This window comes from Talpa europaea, assembly GCF_964194135.1.
Source record: "Talpa europaea genome assembly, chromosome: 9".
NCBI classification, from domain to species: domain Eukaryota; kingdom Metazoa; phylum Chordata; class Mammalia; order Eulipotyphla; family Talpidae; genus Talpa; species Talpa europaea.
Window position 1 is genome coordinate 28,352,029 of NC_140076.1, and position 20,199 is coordinate 28,372,227.

Below are 20,199 nucleotides of genomic sequence, written 5' to 3' on the forward strand. Positions count from 1 at the left end.
TTTACTACTGTTAATTTTACTATTAACTTACTGTTATTAACTATTAATATTAGCCATCATTACTTCTGAGAAAGGGTCCAGGAAAAATAGGTGAGGCACTTTGGGAAAGAACTCTAGTCAAGTTAAAAAAGCGAAAAAAACAACCTTGTGGTAGAATAGCTAAAGCCAGAAGGAGGAGTCCAGGCAAGGCTGAACTACAGCCACGTTGCTGAGCTGAGTCATTGGAAGTGACCTGCTGGGCTTCCCAGGCCACAGCTGGACAGGCTGTGGTCAGGCTGGACTGGGTTTTAATGTGATGACTTCATTGTCAGTGGGGAATTATGGGAATGTTCTGGGAATCTTTTTGTCTTCCCCTGCCCCTTGAAGGAATTCATCACTTGGTCTTTTTTTTTTTTTAAGATTTATTTATTTATGCATACAAGAGCCGGGGTACAGGCCAGAGGTGCGAGGGGGTGAGAGGATTCACCAGAGACAGAGCGGGGAGCAGAACAGGCAGATTGACCGAAGTACACTGCTGAGGGGAGCAGCGGGCGAGTCAGGAGAGGTCTTGCTCTTTTTTATAGGATATTTCACACCCTATCTTATTTTCTGAAAGGATCAGGAATAGAGTAAAGCGACAGAAAATCCAGAATATAAATCCTGTCTAGTTTGGCCACTGATTTGCTGAGTGGCTCGATTCTCCTCAGTCTTATTTACAACACGAGAAGGAGCAAACTAGCCTCCAAAGTGTCAAGTAAGAATTAGGTGAAGGCTGGCAGCTCAATAAACAGGCATGCAGTGGTGTTCAATTCACTGTGTATTTTGTCTCTTTTCTGCTCCTGGTCGCTCTCCCTCTATTTCCTTGAGGAAACCAATCGGTTCACCTTTTCGCACACCCAGCCTTTGCTCGGCCAGGCGCACAACTTCATGAATGGGTGATTCAAAGCATCAATGAACGCTCCCTGCGGCGGCCGGCTCACCCGGAGCCCCGCCCCCTCGCTCTCCCCTCCCCGAGCGCCTCGGCCCAGGGCGGGTCTCGCGCGAAAGTTCGCGGCGCGTGCGCGGGAGGCCGCGCGCGGACGGAGGCGGCGGCGGCGGGTCTTCGTGCGCGCGCGCGAGAAGGGGCGGGGCAGGCCGGAGGCTGGCGGGCCGGCGGCTGCCTGAGGAGTCGGCGGCGGCGGCGAGTGGCCGCCTGAGTGCTGCGTGAGGGAGGGCGAGGCGGCGGTGATGCTGCCGCCCTCGTAGGGAGTAGCCAGCAGGCCGCGGCGCTTGAGGCCCGGGGACGCGCGGAGGCGCTGCGGGCTGGGGTCGGTGTCTTCGGGCGCCCGGCCGGCCACCATGGCCGCGGGCGGTGGTTGGCGCGGCAGCGCTGCGGCCCGGGGCCGTGCGGGGCTGGGACGTTCGCGGCGTTGACGCCCGCGGGGCCCAGCCGCGGAGATGAAGCGGACGCGGGGCCGCGACCGACCGCAGCCGCCCGCGGCCGCCCGCCGGGAGGATGGGACGCAGCGGGCGGCGGAGCTGCCCCAGCCTCAGCCCCTTCGCCGGCGAGCGCCGCCCGGGAGGCAGCGACTGGAGGAACGGACCGGGCCCGCGGGACCCGAGGTCAAGGAGCAGGTAGGGGCGGACCGGAGTCCGAAAGGCAGAGGATGGGTAGGGAGAGCCTTCCTGGGGGCGCTGGGGAAGGTGGGAAGCCTTTGCCCGCCGGGTTTGGGCTAAGGCTTTTGAGTGCTGGGGACCGAAGAGTTGGGCAGGAGCAATGGGAGGTCTGGAGAGGCAGAAGAATGGGGAATAGAGAAGTGGAAGCGATGGCCCGGGGTAGAACGGAAAATGGGGTGTGAGGAATGAAAAAATGGTCTCATGGGCATTTGTGGTGAGGGATTCTGGTGGGAAGAAGGACGCTGGGATGTGGACTGGGAGTAAATGAACTGCAGAGTGGTCTTACTAAAAAGGGGGCATTGAGTTATCCAGAGGGGTAAATAGTGTGTAAGGTGGGGAAACACAACGTTGTCTATAGTAAATGTAATCCTGTTTCATAGAGGTGGTCTTGACAGTTGTAAAAATGGATGTCATTCCTAAACATTCTGTGATTTGACTATCATAGCCGTGTAGGAGTGTGTGCAGAATCATTGTTAAGGTTCTCGGTAATCTGTTTCACGAGAAAGCACTTTTAAAAACACTTGAGTGTGTGGTATCTCAAGTCTAGTGCTGGGAGCTGAGAATTTATAAATATTGGCTCTGCCGTCTAAGAGTTTACCCCTGAAAACACCTTGATGGGAAAACAGAAAGTAATGTAAAAATATTAATGGGAGTTTCTAAATGGACAGGGTATGTTTTATTATTTATTAATCAAGCCTGTGTGTATTTAGAAGTAGGGGATAAAGGTCAGTTTTATCAGGGAGGAGAAACTGCCACTACCAGCTGTAGGAAGTTCAGTTAAAGGAGAGTATGTGATTCTTGATCTTGCAGGATTTACAGAAAAGTTCTGTAGTAACAAATTCTAGTGACAGTTTTCCTTTTGCATCGTTCTGTTGGAGACCCCAGTGACTTCATCCCTGAGTCTTTCAGTACGTCTGTTAGGCTTCCTGTCTCTTTCCCATCATTTAAATAAGTATTTTTCTTAGATATTACTTTTTTTTTTTTTTTTTTCATAGAGGCATGCTTTATTTATTTGTTTGCTGGTTTGTCTGTTTGCTTTTGTCTACACATGCACTGGGTACAGTCAGAAGCGCGGGAGGGTGAGAGAATTCACCAGAGCCAGAGCGGGGAGCAGAGCAGGCAGAAGGACCGAAGTACACTGCTGAGGGGAGCAGCGGGCGGCAGGAGAGGTCTGCACGCCATGTGGGACCCTCCTCCTGTGGCCGGGGAGCAGCCGGGGATCGAACCGGCGCCGCAGAGGCCGCGCGCAGCTTCGCAACCCAGCGCCCAACCGCTGCGCCACCGGGGAGGCCCGATATTACTTTTTATTATACAGCTTCAGTGATGTGCTTGCTGGCATGGGGATTCCCCCACCCCACCCCGTTTTGTTCTTCCACCTTTTTTTCTCCACTTAGTCTTGACTAGACTACCATCAGCTCTATCTCTGGCCTTTTTTCAGACCACTGAGCATTGTCCTTTTGCTGTAATTTCCTCCCTCTAAACCTTTGAAATGTATGGAAAACCCTGATCCTTTCCTGACTCAGTTCACCTGGTCCAATTGACCTTACCGTGTACTTCACTACAGAGTTCAAGGTTACTTCACATTCCCCTTTCTTCTGTCTCAGAATTGTCTTTATTCATCCTTTGCTTCATTCTCATAGAAAGAAGTAAAAACATTCTCCTTTTCAAGGCTAATCCCTCTACTTATAACCTGAATTTCATCCTTTCTCTGTTGTAGACCCTTGTTATATATATTTTCTTTGTTTTATACCTCAAATAAAAACAAAGTAACACAATTTCTCTGAATTGTGTAACCCACTGTAAGGGCCGAACTGGGCACAGTGCAGATTTTCTGATCCCATGCAGACCAGGTCAAGGAGGAGTCAGAGTCCTCAGTGGTTTTGCAGGTTTTTTATTGGGGTTCACCAGGCATTTGGCAGGCAGGGGTGCTGGCTGGGAGGCTGGCAGGCCTCCCAGCCCCCAGCAAGTCTTCACTCTATCTGGGCTCTTTAGCGTTCGTTCTGCTGCTTCTCGGCTTCTCTTTCGGATTCTGCTTCTGCTTCTGCTTCTGCTGCTGCTGCTGCTGCTGCTGCTGCTGCTGGCGTCCCCGTGATGCCGCCCTTAAAAGCACAGTCTTAACTCAGCTGAATCCCATCTACCTATGCCCACACTGTATTCCAGGTGCCCGCCATCAGGCATGCATTCAGGACAAGGATCCATCATCTATCCTGATGGCGGAAGGGCAGAAAAGCCTGATATTTTCTTTACCCTACAGTCCACCCCCTCAGGGTTTTCTGCCATACAGTCTATACATATATATATACAATTTTCTAAGCAAACAATGCAGCCATGGCCCACAGAAGCAAATACATCAAATATAACAAAATACAACAGAACACAAATAAGTCCAGGCAGGGCACCAACCTAGTGCAAAAGACAATTATTGGTACCAGCAGATGAGCCACCAAATCTGCTGCCGAAGGCACTGCTCATATGAGGGAGGGGAATCACTCATGACATCTATTGCAACACGCCAGGAGCCGTCAGACTTCCTGGCTTTCTCTGGCTGTAGTCTCGGCTACAAGCCACACACAGCATCCACCCCCAGGATGCACTAGCTCTGGGATTGGCAATTTTATTCTGTTGGGGGTAATCGCCAACCCTCAGGGTTTCTGTCTGCAGTCGCTCCAACACTCGGCCTTCATAGCCACCAATGCGACTCGCAGACCCCTGCACTCAGGCCAACCCACTGCACAAGCACATGGGTCGGGATCCAAACTCTACATTTGGCTTGGGCTCCACCCCAAGCCACGTTCCCCACCCGTCCCCCAAGGACAGGTTCCTCAGCTCCTCACCCTCACTCAAGAATGAGCAGGGCATCACCCACAGGTGATTTTACGAGACTCACAGTTCTTCAGCATACCCAGGCTGCTTAACAGCCGCTTAGGGCTTCTCAACTTAGCATCAGTACCAGCTTTTGCTTTCTCAGTTGGCTTTTCTCCTCCACCTGGCTGCTGGGCATAACAGGCTGCTTTTGGCCATCTAGGCCCACTGGCCACCCCCAGATTCCCATCTCCTGGGGTTTACAAACAAAACTGTTCCACCCCCAGGGTCCCAAAACATATCAACCTGCAAGGTCCTCCACCTTCTGGCGGGATTGTCAGTCCATCACTCCATCAGTTCAAGTCCATTGGCCTCTCCCTGCTTCAGCAACGGCCTGCTGCCTCAGGGGTCATTGGCTGGTCCTTTCCGGTGTCGTTGGCTGGTCCTCTCGGGCATCTCCTCCATGTGAGGTCTCGTCCCACAGCTCCGGACCGTATCCACCTTCTGTGCCGCCATGGCGCCTCCAGCGTCGTCACAGGCAAGCAGCCTGTTCTCCTTAGTCCCTCCAGGTCTTCGGAGGGCTCCAATACTCGTCTACATGGATCCTGCCGACTACGCCAATAGTAAGGGCTGAACTGGGCACAATGCAGGTTTTCTGATCCCATGCAGACCGGGTCAAGGAGGAGTCAGAGTCCTCAGTGGTTTTGCAGGTTTTTTATTGGGGTTCACCAGGCATTTGGCAGGCAGGGGTGCTGGCTGGGGGGCTGGGAGGCAAGTCTTCACTCTATCTGGGCTCTCTAGCATTTGTTCTGCTGCTTCTCGGCTTCTCTTTCGGCTTCTGCTTCTGCTTCTGCTTCGGCAGCGGCTGCTGCTGCTGCTGCTGCTGCTGCTGCTGCTGGCGTCCCTGTGATGCCGCCCTTAAAAGCACAGTCTTAGCTGAATCCCATCTACCTATGCCCACACTGTATTCCAGGTGCCCGCCATCAGGCATGCATTCAGGACAAGGATCCATCATCTATCCTGATGGCGGAAGGGCAGAAAAGCCTGATATTTTCTTTACCCTACACCCACCCAAGCCACTTTATCATCTCTTCCTTGTTTTACCAGCAACTTTCTTGAAAAATGAGTTTGTATTCACTATCTGAGCTTCCTCACCTTGTGTACATCTCTCATGTTATGGTTTGGCTTTTACACAAACTTCCCCAAAACTGATGTCTTCAGGGTCACCAAGGATTTTGTGTTTGTTTACCTTTTAGTTGAGGTGTGACTTAACAGTGCACAAATCAGAGTTTCATTCAGCCCATGAATTTTTGCAGAATTAATGCACCCAGGTGACTGTTACTTACATCAATCTGTAGAACATTTTTAGTACCCTGCAGTGTTCCTTTGTGCTTTTTCCCAGTTATTACCCTTTTCCAAAGGTAACTAATTTCCCAACCTCAATCACTATGTATTAGTTTTGCCTTTTGTTGAATTTCATGTAGATAAAACCATGTAATTTTTACTCTTTTGTGACTAGATTCTTTCATTTATATCTTGTTTTTGAAATTAATCTGTTGTGTGTATGTGTGTAGAATTTTTTCATTGCTTTACTTTTTTTTCATTGTTTACTTTTCTATCATATGAATGTATCATAATAGATACCAAAATTTCCTCCTTTTTTCACGTTAAAAAATAATACATGGGGCCTCCCCGGTTGCGCAGCGGTTGAGCGCTGGGCTGCGAAGCTGCCCGCAGCCTCTGCAGTGCTGGGTCGATCCCCAGGCCGGCCGGCGAGGGTCCCACATGGCGCGCAGACCTCTCCTGCGGTGCCCGCTGCTCCCCTCAGCAGTGTATTTCGTCAGTCTGTCTGTTCTGCTCCCCACTCTGGTTCTGGTGAATTCTCTCACCCTCCTGTGCTTCTGACTGTACCCAGTGCTTGTATAAATAATGCATGGCTACTTGTGAAATATTTTTTTTTTTAAAATATTTTAAATATTTAAAATATTTAAAATATTTTAAAATATTTTTTTTATTTATACATGGACTGGGCACAGTCAGAAGCATGGGAGGGTGAGCGAATTCACCAGAGCCAGAGGGGAGAGCAGAGCAGGCAAACTGACGAAGTATACTGCTGAGGGGAGCAGCGGGCAGCAGGAGAGGTCTGCACGCCATGTAGGACCCTCGCTGGTGGCCAGGGATTGAACTGGCGCTGCTGAGGCTGCGGGCAGCTTCGCAGCCCGGCGTTCAACCGCTGCGCCACCAGGGGAGACCCAATTCAGGATTTTTTTTTAAAGGTTTTATTTTAATTTATTTACGCATACAAGAGCTAGGGTGTAGGCCAGAGGTGCAGGGTGTGAGAGGATTCACCAGAGACAGAGTGGGGAGCAGAACAGGTGGATTTACTGAAATACACTGCTGAGGGGAGCAGTGGGTGAGACAGGTGAGGTCTGCTGCACCATGTGGGTTAGCTTCCTTGGGGCTCTGGGGGGGGGATCCAACTCATGATTCAGTGGCTGGTGACAGCTTGATAGTGCTGAGACTTAACCCCTTGAGCCACCAGGGAGGCCCTACTTGTGAAATACTTTTTTTTTTAATGATTATTTATGCATACAACAACTGGGGTACAGGCCAGAAGTGTGGGGGGTGAGAGGATTCACCAGAGACAGAGTGGAGAACAAAACAGGGGAATCTACTGAAATATACTGCTGAAGGGAGCAGTGGGCGAAACAGGAGAGGTCTGCTGCACCATATGGGTTAGCTCCTTGGTTGGGTATCTAATCCCTTGCACCACCAAGGAGCCCCCGACCACCTTTTCAAAAGTAATACTCTTTCCCTTTCTTTATAGTCATGTTCTGTATTTACCTGATACTGCGGCATATTTGTTGTTTATTTTCATTCTACCACACTGGGACATGTGGTTTGTGAGGGCAGGAATTTGGGTCTTTCTCACTGCTATAATCTCTGGCTTTTGGAATTGTATGTAGAAGATACTAAATAATACCATTGATTCATTCTCTGACTTCAAATTTCACTCTGACCTGAGGGAACTTGATTAACCTATATGTGATGCAAAACTTTTATGGATTTCTTTATTTGATAACTGTCTTAGCAGTCAGAATCATCTCTAAGTTTTTGAATGTAATTAACCACAAATTCAGGTCAGTGACCACATTTTAAAATTCTGAGATATCATTTTATTTGTACCAATTTGAATGTAACAGTATTTTCATTCATTCATTCATTCATTCATAGAAGACCTGGGATGTAGGCCAGAAGTGTGGGGGGTGAGAGGATTCACCAGAGGCACAGTGGGGAGCAGAACAGGCGGATCTACTGAAATACACTGCTGAAGGGAGCAGTGGGCAAGACAGGAGAGGTCTGCCACACCATGTGGTTTAGTTCCCTGACCAGGGATTGAACTCATGCTGTAGTAGCTGGCTGGTGATAGCTTGACAGCTCTGAGACTTTAACCCCTCGGCCACCAGGGAGGCCTTCTTTTACCATTTTATTACTAGCTCTCTTTTACTTTAAAGAACACTGATTGCTGTAAGGGATACATTCAAAAGAACTCAGACTAATGGAGGCTTCACATTTTCTACAGGTGACTTCCAGGGGCACCTGAGGCATGTGTGGGATCTTGGGAGAGGCTTTGATAGGCCAGTACTAATCACTTCAATCCATATCCTCATTGCCAGAGTGTAGTCGTAGGGCTATGCCTAATTGCTGGAGGACTGGGAAATATTGTTCAGATTTTGCCCCAGAGGAGAGTGAATCATGTTTGGTCAATATCTAACTAGTCTCTGCCATAGGCCCAATATAGATCTCAGCAAGAACTACAGAAGCTTTCTTATTTTGGGTGTACATAGCCTAGAACCATAGTTTCCTTTCTTTTTTTTTTTTTTTTTTTTAATAGAGGCATGTTTTATTTATTAATTTATTTGTTTGTTTGTTTTTGCTTATACATGCACTGGGTACAGTCAGAAGCGCGGGAGGGAGAGAGAATTCACCAGAGCAGGCAGCAGAGCAGGCAGAAGGACTGAAATACACTGCTGAGGGGAGCAGCGGGCGGCAGGAGAGGTCTGCACGCCATGTGGGACCCTCCTCTGGTGGCCGGGGAGCAGCCGGGGATCAAACCGGCGCTGCAGAGGCCGCGGGCAGCTTCACAACCCAGCGCTCAACCGCTGAGCCACCGGGGAGGCCCCATAGTTTCCTTTCATTCTTTGTAGGGCTAGAGTTATGGGTAACCATTTTGAATGTAAGTAAAGACCGTTTCCCAGTAACAGCTAGGAGATCTGGAAAAGCTTGTTTTTCTATCCCTGTGCAATCTTCAGGCTCCTTCACATATTGGTGGCTATTCAGAGTTGTCCTCAGGTTTTTCTTACTTTGTCAGCCAAACCATGTGGAAGAGGGAAAAAGCCAGAAGGAAACCAAAGAGAAGTCAGAGAGTAAGGTGACTGGGTCCTGCTGTTTTAACTTCATAGGTTACTGCAAGGATCTGTGGTCCAAGAGAACTCAGGTAACTCAGGTCCATATGTGCTTTGACTTTTTAAGATTATGGTAAAATACACTTACATTAAATTTATAATCAGTGATTTTTGTTTTATTATGAAAACAGCACCACTATCTAGTTCCAGAACATCTTTATCACTCCACAAGAAAATCTCATATCCATTAACTAGTCATTCCCCACTTTCTGCTTTCTTAACCCAGACTTTGGCAACCACTAATCTGTTTTCTGTTTTTGTTGACGCTGGGCATTTCATGAATCTAAAACTTTTCTGTAAAGGAGCAGATAATAAATATTTTAGGACTTGTCGTATTGTCTCTGTCAAAACTACGCAACTCTACTGTTGTAGCAAAACACCCATAAGACAGTGTAAATAGGTGAACTTGGTTATGTTGTGAGAAAATTGTATACACAGATCTTGAATTGGAATATTTGTCATATTTGCCATGTTGAAAATACTATTTCATGAAGCATTCTTTTGATTTGCTTTTCAGCCACTTACACATGTAAAAATTATTTTTAGTTTGCTGGCAGGACATCAGTAGGTGATGGGTAGGTTTTACCCTGCCAGCTGAAGTTTGCCAATCTTCATATATGTTAATACATTTAGATCAGTTACATTAATTTTATTTTAAGATTTATTTATTTGTGTATATAAGAACTGGGGTATAGGCAGGGGTGTGAGGGCTGAGAGGATTCAAAAGAAACAGTGGGAAGCAGAACAGGCAGATCTACTGAAACACACTGCTGAGGGGAGCAGCGGGCGAGCCAGGAGAGGTCTGCTGCACCATGTGGGTTGCTCCCTGGCCAGCCAGGGATCCGGATCGAACTTGTGCTGCAGAGGCTGGTGATAGCTTGGTAGCGCTGTCTTTAACCCCTGCACCACCAGGGAGGTGCAGTTACATTAACTTTTTAACTGCTATGTAGCATTCCTTTGAATAAATAATTTATCCATTCATATAATATTGGGCATTTAGTTTATTTTTATTTTCCCTTTTATGCCTCAGTAAATTTCTTTGTACTTTTATTTCTGTGTACACATGTGCAAGAGTTTCTCTTGCTGGATATTATTGCCAAATTGCTTTTTGCAGTGATTGTACCAATTTGTACTTTGGCCAGTGATGTTTTCCTATATCCTTTTAACTGCTGGTGTTATCAGTTTATTACTTTATGTTGACTTGCAAGGTATAGATGGCATTGCAATGTCTAAAATATCTTTCCTTTATTACTAGTGAGTCTTTTCTATATTGTTTATTTCAATATTTTTGTCTGCTGTGATATCCTTATGTACCTTCTTTTTGTTTTGTATGGTCTTTGTTTTCTTATTGATTATTGGGAGTTGTTTATTAATGTCATTAAAATATAATATGGAAGGAAATCATACTTTGAAATCACACTGGATTTTAATTCTCTTAGTAGCTTAATAGATTTAAATTTGAAATGAAGAGAATGTCTATTTTGCATTTTTTTAAGATTTATTTTTATACAAGAATTGGGGTACAGGCCAGAGGCCTGTGAGAGGATTCACCAGAGACAGAGCGGGGAGCAGAACAGACAGATGGACTGAAACACACTGCTGAGGGGACCAGCAGGCAAAGACGGGAGAGGTCTGCTGTGCCATGTGGGTATCTCCCTGGCTAGCCAGGAATCGAACCAGTGCTGCAGAGGCAGTGGACAGCTTCACAGTGCTGTGCTCAACCCACTGTGCCACTGGGAAGGCCCTGCAGTGTTGTTTTTATGATTAACTCAAGATTTAAAAATGCCTGGTTTATATTGGATCTCACTAAATGTTTGTTTCCATGTTTCTTATTTACCTGCTCTTTGTCACTGCTATCACTGTGTGTAGCAGAATATTCTTTTCCTGTTGTAGGTCATTTGTTTTGTGATTTTTTAAATCTTGCTTTACTTTCACTTTAAAATTTTTGTTGTAAAATATAATAAGGACAGAAAAATACTGGAAACAAATTGTAATTTAATTATTATAAGATGAACACCCTTTGACCACTGTCCAGGTCAAAAAAGGAATTTTGTCTGCCATTCTAGAAATTCTGCTTTATGCCTCATACGAGTCATAATCCCTCCTCCTCTCCAAAAATAATCACTATCTTGACTTAAAGAGTAATCATTTCTTGTCTCTCTTAATTTTTAACTGTGGTGTAGCTAAACTTTCAAGTTGAACTTGAAACCAATTTTTAAGTTGGTTTCTATCACCTAATTTTGCATCTCTAGACATTATAATTTAGTCTTACGCATTTAAAAAAATTAGATATGTTTGTCTCCTTTATAGGTTTTACTTCCCTCTTTATTTTTTCTTAAAATCGCATGTTGGAAAACTAGGGCATTGGACATGTAGAGTTTCCCATAGTCTATGTTGCATGCCTAAGGTGCATTTCAAAATGTGTCTGCATCCTTTATATTTACTGTGATTACAGTTGGATATAGAAACTTAGACTCAGGTTCAATATCTTTTTTTTTTTTTTTTTAATAATAAATTTTATTTTTATATACCCCATACAATTGCAGCCCCCCCATTCTGACCCCAATCCCTCCCCTCCCACCCCCGCCCCCCTAAAAGTGTCTCTGGTTTGTAGTTTTTTGTTGATTTTTTTTTTTTTCAGAGTTTACCTGGTTCTGTTTATTTTATTTTATTTTTTTTAATATTAAATTTTATTTTTTAAAAAAAAAAAAATAAATTTTATTTTTATATTCCCCCATACAATTGCAAACGCCCCATTCTGACCCCAATCCTTCCCCTCCCGCCCCCCACTCCCCAAAAAGTGTCTCTGGTTCATAGTTTTTTGTTGATTTTGATTTTCACTTTCTTATATTCATTTTCCTGGTCCCTTATTTAAGTTTTCTAGATTCCTGCTATGAGTGAGACCATCCGGTATTTTTCTTTTTCTTTTTGGCTTATTTCGCTGAGCATGATCCCTTCCAGCACCATCCATGTTGCTGCAAATTGCATGTGTTTATCTTTTTTGAATGCTGAGTAATATTCCATGGTATATATGTACCACATCTTCTTGATCCAGTCATCTATTTTTGGGCATTTGGGTTGTTTCCAAAGCTTAGCTATTGTAAACAGTGCTGCTATAAACATAGGGGTGCAGGTGCTCTTTGGAATTGATGTTTCTGTGTCCTTTGGGTAAATCCCTAGGAGTGGAATTGCTGGATCATATGGAAGCTCTATGTTTAGTAGGTCCAGAAATCTCCACACAGCTCTCCATAGTGGTTGGACCAGTTTGCACTCCCACCAACAGTGCAGAAGAGTTCCTTTTTCTCCACACCCTCGCCAACATTTGTTGTTGCTAGTTTTTTTAATATGTGCCATTCTCACTGGTGTGAGATGGTATCTCATGGTAGTTTTGATTTGCATTTCCCTGATTACAAGTGATGCTGAACATTTTTTCATATGTCTGTTGGCCATTTGCATTTCCTCTTCAGAGAAGTTTCTTTTTAGCTCTTCTGCCCATTTTTTGAGTGGATTATTTTCTTTGTTGTTGCTGAGTCTCATCAGCTCTTTGCAGATTTTTGTGATCAGTCCTTTATCATTAGTGTTGGGTGCAAAAATGTTCTCCCAGTTGGTGGGGTTTCTCTTTGTTTTTGTTATTGTCTCTTTTGCTGTGCAGAAGCTCTTTAATTTGATGTAGTCCCAGCTGTTTATGTTTGCCTTCACTATCACTGCTTTGGGTGATGTGTCTGTAAAGATGTCTTTGATGTGCAAATCCCGTAGTGTTTCGCCTATATTTCCTTCTATGTATTTTATGGTTTCAGGTCTTATGTCTAGTTCTTTAATCCATTTTGAGTTGATTTTTGTGTATGGTGTGAGGTAGTGGTCAAGCTTCATTCTTTTGCATGTAGCGACCCAGTTTTCCCAGCACCATTTATTGAACAAACTTTCTTTGCTCCAATGCATAGTCTTTGCTCCTTTGTCAAAGATTAGTTGACCATAAATCTGTGGGTTTATTTCTGGATTTTCTATTCGATTCCATTGGTCTGTATGTCTGTTCTTGTTCCAATATCAGGTTCAATATCTTTGGTAAGATTCTAGGTAATGGTGTGTTATTTCAATGGGAAGCACATAATGTCTGTTTTTTTGCCTATTGATTTTAACAGTTGTTGATGCTTGTTTGATGCTTACTCCACTATTTGGGAGTTGAAAAATGGATATCTAATTCTAATTCTATTATTTTGTTTTCATTTATTAGCTGGAATAAAATTTTAAGGAGATGTTCCTCTCATCTACCGTTTGGTTCACAGTGGTATGTTTATGTAAGAAAGACCTGATTATTTACCTGTTTTTTAAGATAATGAATTGGTGGTTTTCTGTAGTTCTGAGCAGGTGACCTATGAATTATTTTTCATTATCAGTGTGGACTCTTACATTTAAATTATATTTGATGGATTTCAGGTCTTTGAGCTTGTATCTTGCTCTGGGCTTTCTAAATAACCCTGTATACACAGGTATTTTTGATCTAATTTTCCAAAGAAACTCCTTTTTTGCTTCCAGATGTTAGGCAGTCTATTGTATATATCTTATTTCTAATTTTTGCCCTTGTGAGTATGGATATTTGGATCACTTTACAGTGTTTTTGAGCAATGCCTGCTGCTTTTCCACCTTAATAAGATTTTGAATTAAATGAAATAGGAGGATGCCATGCATCAGTCCTTCAGGTATCCCCTGGACAAGTTTGAACAGGCATCAGCAATAGTTTGTGAATAGGTCTGTTCTGTCCCTTCTGGAACCAAGGACCATGGTCCTGCACTGGAAACATGGGCTAATAACTTTAAGACTGACTCCACATGAAGGAGTGGGTGGAACAAGGGAAAGTAAAAATGCCACAAAACTTTCCTATTGTTTTAAAGCTAATGTCTTGATTTAGCATTGCTACAAACATTTGACTTCTCTAGAATCCTGACAAAGATGATTCTGATGTTTTTTGCTTGTTTTTCAGTATTTTGTTAGCTTGGAGCTGTGTGTTCTATTTTGCTGATGTTACCTCTCATTTATTAAATGTTTTGTTTCTTAATGATAAATGATATTGAGGATGGCTTTATATGTTCACTTGCCATATTTGCCTCTTTCTTGTCGAGGGTATGTTCAAACTTCCTGATACTTACAGTTGACGTCTATGTTTTCTTATTATAAAATTGTGAAAGATCTTTATAGATACTGAATGCAGTTCTTTGCCAGATGTGTGTTTTACAAATATTTTTTCTTGTGTGAGTTTTATTTATTTATTTATTATTTAAAAAATTTTTTTAAAGATTTATTTATTTATACAAGCACTGGGTACAGTCAGAAGCGCAGGAGGGCGAGAGAATTCACCAGAGTAGGGAGCGGAGCAGGCAGACTGACGAAATACACAGCTGAGGGGAGCAGTGGGCGCTGGAGGAGAGGTATGCCATGCCATGTGGGACCCTCGCTGGGTGGCCGGGATCAAACCGGCTCTGCAGAAGCTGCAGGCAGCTCCGCAGCCCAGCGCTGAACCACTGCGCCACCAGGGGAGGTTCCAGTTTTATTTTTTAAACAGCATTTTTTTTTTAAGATTTATTTATTTATTTATACAAGCACTGGGTACAGTCAGAAGCGAGGGAGGGCGAGAGAATTCACCAGAGCCAGAGCGGGGAGCAGAGCAGGCAGAAGGACCGAAGTACACTGCTGAGGGGAGTAGCGGGCGGCAGGAGAGGTCTGCGCACCATGTGGGACCCTTGCCGGTGGTCGGGGATCGAACTGGCACTGCAGAGGCTGCGGGCAGCTTCGCAGCCCAGCGCTCAACCACTGAGCCACCAGGGGAGGCCCTTAACCAGCATTTTTTGGAAGAACAGTCATTTTAAAATGTGATGAAAGCCAATTTATAAATTTGTTCTTTTTAAAAGTTGTGCATTGTGCTTATGTAAGAACTCTACTTAAAGTTACAAAAACTACTACTCTTATATTTTTTTTCTGAGGGTTTATACTTTTAGGTTTTATAGTTAACATTCATGATCCGGTTAAAGTTTTATATGTTGTGTTTGATCTTGAGCTATGGTCTACTTGGCTTTTTAGGAATTATGGTCATCAACAAAGGAATTTTGATAGGAATTAAGAGAATAAACTTTTAAAAATTCGTATTTTTTTTTATTGAGGAAACATTCATTTATAACACTGTATATAATCTAGGGGCATATGCGTCTTCAGGTGTATGTTATACCACACCCATCAAAAAAGCACCCATAATCCTCTACCATCATTTGTTGGACTTCATCCCAAGAGAATGGACTTTGTTTCATATGGCACCTGGATATGACTCTTGGCAGGATAGGTGAAGGAGAATTTGCCATAGGATATGGAATGTTCTTCACCAGTCATATGGTGACACATTACTTTTAGTCTTATAGACAAGTTTTTAGTATATAGATTCCTGGTTTTAGCTGTGGATCCTTTGCCTAATTTGAATCTTGTCTTTAATACCTTATATCAGCATAATACTAATCTTGTGTGTAAAGTTAAGATTGCTGCCATTACAATAGGTAAATGTAGTTTATGTGTAATTTCTGAAATCCTAGCTGTAATTCTCCTTTAAATTTTTTTTCATTCATTCTTGCTTTTCAGGAATGTTGAAAAGCAACCTAATTGACTTCATTGTAATGTTTACCCAGAATCTTCCTTTATTTAAGACAGTAAACTGTTTGCAACTTGAGTACTGTATTGTCAATTTCACATAATTTGTGACACAATCCTCTCTGTGTGTTGGAGGTATTACGTTGGAAATTTTTGAACTAGTCTGGTGATTTACTTGGAAAGCTTGTCCTCCTTCTGACTTGTTTCATTTAGCACAATCCCCTTTAGTTCCATCCAGGTTGTTGCAAATCACAAAAGTTTATTTTTTGATAATTGAGTAGTGTTCTATTGTGTATATATACCTCATTTTCCTGATCCACTCATTTGTCTGTGGGTGCTTAAGTTGTTCCATAGCTTGACTATTGTAAATAGTGCTGCAGTGAACATAGGAGTGCATATATCCCTTTGAATTAGTGTTTTTTTTTTTTAAAGATTTATTTATTTATGTATACAAGCACTGGGTACGGTCAGAAGCGTGGGAGGGTGAGAGGATTCACCAGAGCCAGAGCAGGGGGCAGAACAGGCAGACCGATGAAATACACTGCTGAGGGGAGTAGCCGGCGGCTGGAGAGGTCTGCGTGCCATGTGGGACCCTCGCCTGGCGGCCGGGGATCTAACCGGCGCTGCAAAGGCTGCGGGCAGCTTCGCAACCCAGTGCTCAACCACTGCGCCACCAGGGAGGCCCTGAATTAGTGGGTTTTTTTTTAAAGATTTATTTATGCGTTCAAGAACTGGGGTACAGGCCAGAGGTGGGTGTGTGTGTGTGAGAGAGGATTCACCAGAGACAGAGTGGGGAGCAGAACAGGCAAATCTACTGAAATACACTGCTGAGGGGAGCAGCAGGCGAGTCAGGAGAGGTATGCTGCCCATATGGGTCACCTCCTTGGCTGGGGATTGAACTCGTGCTGCAGAGGATTGCTTCATAGTGCTGACGCTTAACCCCTTGTGCCACCTGGGAGGCCCTAGTGTTTTATTTTTTGAGTAGATACCTGGAAGTGGAATTGCTGAGTCATATGGTAGGTCCATTTTTAGTATTTTGAGAAATCTCCCTGCTGCTTTCCAAAGGGGCTGGACCGATCTACATTCCCACTAACAGTGAAAGAGGATTCCTTTTTCTCCACATTCTCATCAGCACTTGTTATTTCTGATATTTTTGATATTGGCCATTCTCATAGATGTGTGGTGGTATCTCATTGTGGTTTTGATTTACTTCTCAGAGAAGTGATGAGCATTTTTTCTGTTGCGCATTTATATGTCTTCTTTGGAGAAATGCCTTTTTAGCTCTTCTGTCCATTTTTTGATTGGGTTATTTTACTATTTGTTGATGTAGGACCTCTTTGTAGATCTTGGATATCAGCCCCTTGTTGGATGTATGGTGTACAACTATTCTTTCACATTTGTTAGGATGTCTTTTTTGTTTTAGTGATAGTTTCTTTTGCTGTGTAGAAGCTTCCCAGCTTGATAATAGTCTCAATTGTCACTCTTGTTTTTCTTACCTTTGGAGAGTAATCCTCAAAAATATCCCTGAAGTCCGTGTTTTGCCTATGCTTTCTTCTATGAATTTTATGGTTTTGGGTCTCACATCCAAGTCTTTTACTCATTTTGAGTTGATTTATGTGTAGGGTGTAAGATAGTGATCTAGTTTCAGTCTTTGATTTGTGGTTGTCCAGTTTTCCCAATGCCATTTAAAAAATATTTATTATTAACTGAGGTAATATTAGGGTATCGCCAGTCAGGTATTACTACCGTAGTGTACACACCACCAACTCACCCATCTTCCACCATCATAGACCATTGTGCTTTCTTCCCTCTTTATTCTTTCTCGTCCCCCAATTCTACTCCGCCTTGGTGTTTCAGTTCTGTAGTAAGCTGTCAAGAATTAGTTTTTCAGCTTGTCTATCTGACTATTAATTTAGTTACTATATAGTCCACATTTTATTGACACCATCTGGCATTTATCTTTCTCTTCCTGACTTACTTCTCTTAGCATTATCCTTTCAAGTTCCATCTATGTTGCTGCAAATGGCATGACTTTATCTTCTTTGATTGCTTAATAGTATTCCTCTGTGTGTGTGTGTGTATATCAGTCACATCTTGTTCACTCATCTGTTCTAGGGCACTAAGGTTGTTTCCATAGTTTACTATAGTAAATGTTACAATAAGCATGGACGTGCAAGATTCATTTCAAATTAGCATTTTTGAATTTTTTTGGTAGATGCCTAGGAGTGTTATTATTGGGTTGGAGGTTGAATGGCAGAACCCTGTTTAATGTTTTGAGACACCTCCATACTGCTTTTCATAAGGACTAGACCAGTTTGCAGTCCTACCAGCAGTGTAGGAGGGTTCTCTTTTATTTTTATTTATTTTTTAAAGATTTATTCATGCATACAAGAACCGGGGTACAGGCCAGATGCGCAAGAGGGTGAGAGGATTCACCAGAGGCAGAGTGGGGAACAGAACAGTCAGATTGACTGAAATACACTGCTGAGGGGAGCAGCAGGCAAGACAGGGAGAGGTCTGCCACTCCATGTGGGATTCTCGCTGGCCGGGAACCCGCACTGCAGAGGCTGTGGACAGCTTCACATCGTTGTGCTCAAATGCCTGCGCCACCAGGGGAGGCCCAGGAGGGTTCCCTTTTAATCACATTTTGCCCACACTTGTTTCTGGTCTTTTTGATATGGGCTATTCTCAGGTGTGAGATGGTATCTCATTTTGGTCTTGATTTGCATTTCTCTAATAATAAGTGATTGTAAACATTTTTTTTTCCATGTGCCTGCTGATAGTTTTAATGTCTTCTTTGGAGACATTAGTCTGTTTAGTTCTTTTGCCCATATTTTGATTTGGGTTACTTGTTTTGTCTTTGTAGAGTTTTATGAGTTCTTTGTAGGTCTTGAAATCGGTCCTTTGTCAGATGTATGCCCTACACCATAATTTTTTTTTTTTTTTATAGAGGCATGTTTTTTTTATTTATTTATTTATTTATTTATTTATTTATTTATTTTTAATAGAGGCATGTTTTATTTATTTGTTTGTTTGTTTATACATGCACTGGGCACAGTCAGAAGCGCGGGAGGGTGAGAGAACTCACCAGAGCCAGAGCAGGGAGCAGAGCAGGCAGAAGGACCGAAGTACACTGCTGAGGGGAGCAGCGGGCGGCAGGAGAGGTCTGCGTGCCATGTGGGACCCTGCTCCGGTGGCCGGGGAGCAGCCGGGGATCGAACCAGCGCCGCAGAGGCCGCGGGCAGCTTCGCAGCCCAGCGCTCAACCGCTGCGCCACCGGGGAGGCCCTATTTGTTTGTTTGTTTTTGTTTATACATGCACTGGGTACAGTCAGAAGCATGGGAGGGTGAGAGAATTCACCAGAGCCAGAGCGGGGAGCAGAGCAGGCAGAAGGACCGAAGTACACTGCTGAGGGGAGCAGCGGGCGGCAGGAGAGGTCCGCGCGCCATGTGGGACCCTCCTCCGGTGGCCTGGAAGCAGCCAGGGATCGAACCGGCGCCGCAGAGGCCGCGGGCAGCTTCGCAACCCAGCGCTCAACCGCTGCGCCACCGGGGAGGCCCCCCCTACACCATAATTTTAAAAAATTTATTTATTTATATATATTTTACATCGTTCATTTTTAAACAATGTTTGCTTTTTTTTCCTCCCTCAAGAGTAGTCCCCATAGAATTTCCTCCACCAGTTCACCCATGTCCATCACCATAGTCCCCTGTGCTCCTCCCTCCTTCCCTCCAATCACTCTCCTTACCCCTCCTCTGCAGGATGTCTCTGGTTTATAATTGTCTGGTTTTTTTTTTTAAAGATTTATTTATCTATGCATATAAGAGCTGGGGTAAAGGCCAGAGATGCGGGGGAGGGGGGACGGTGAGAGGGTTCACCAGAGACAGAGTGGGGAACAGAACAGGGAGATTGACCCAAGTACATTGCTGAGGGGAGCAGCGGGCGAGACAGGAGAGGTCTGCTGTGCCATGTGGGTTGCTCCCTTGCCGGCCGGGGATTGAACTTGTGTTGCAGAGGCTGCAGACTGCTTCATAGTGCTGTGCTTAACCCCTTGCGCCACCAGAGAGTTGCTTAACCCCTTGATCCACCGCCCATTGTCTGTTTTTTGTTTTTTTTTGTGTGTGTGTTTTGTATTGTTATTATTTTTTCCCCCAATGTCTTATTTGGTTCCTCTATATTCCTCCTATAAGTGAAACCATCTGATAGTTTTCTTTTTCCTTCTGACTTATTTAACTGAACATAATTCCTTCTAGTTCCATCCATGTTGCTGTGAATGGCATTAGTTTCTTTTTTGATTGCTGAATAGCATTCCATTGCCTATACCATATATTGAAGAGGCTTTCCTTGCTCTGGTACACATTCTTGACTCCTTTGTCTTAAATTAACTGTTTGTAAAGGTGTGGGCAAAAATTTATTTTGGGGCTCTCTATTCTATTGGTCTTTGTGTCTGTTTTTGTTTCAGTATCATACTGCCATTCTTCCTCATTTTTGTCAGAATTGCTTTGACTATTTGGGGTCTTTTGTGATTGCATATGAATTCCAATTTTGTTTATTCTATTTCTATAAAGAATGCCATTGAAATTTTGATGGGGATTGCATTGAATCTGTATATTACTTTGAGTAGGATGGCCATTTTGTGAATGTTAATTCTTCCAGACCATTAGGAGGC

The 20,199-nt window shown here is 44.0% G+C and overlaps 1 protein-coding gene across 5 annotated transcripts in view; it reads left to right on the forward strand.

The window, feature by feature from the left end:
• The first annotated feature begins 1,378 nt into the window (after positions 1-1,378).
• MAST2 (microtubule associated serine/threonine kinase 2) overlaps positions 1,379-20,199 on the forward strand; it is a 139,323-nt gene continuing 120,502 nt past the window's right edge. For all 5 annotated transcript variants that reach the window (XM_084244121.1, XM_084244120.1, XM_084244122.1 and 2 more), the window contains exon 1: positions 1,379-1,593. In XM_084244121.1, coding sequence (XP_084100247.1) covers positions 1,417-1,593 — 177 coding nt within the window. In that variant the 5' untranslated portion in view covers positions 1,379-1,416. The remainder of the gene's footprint in view (positions 1,594-20,199) is intronic.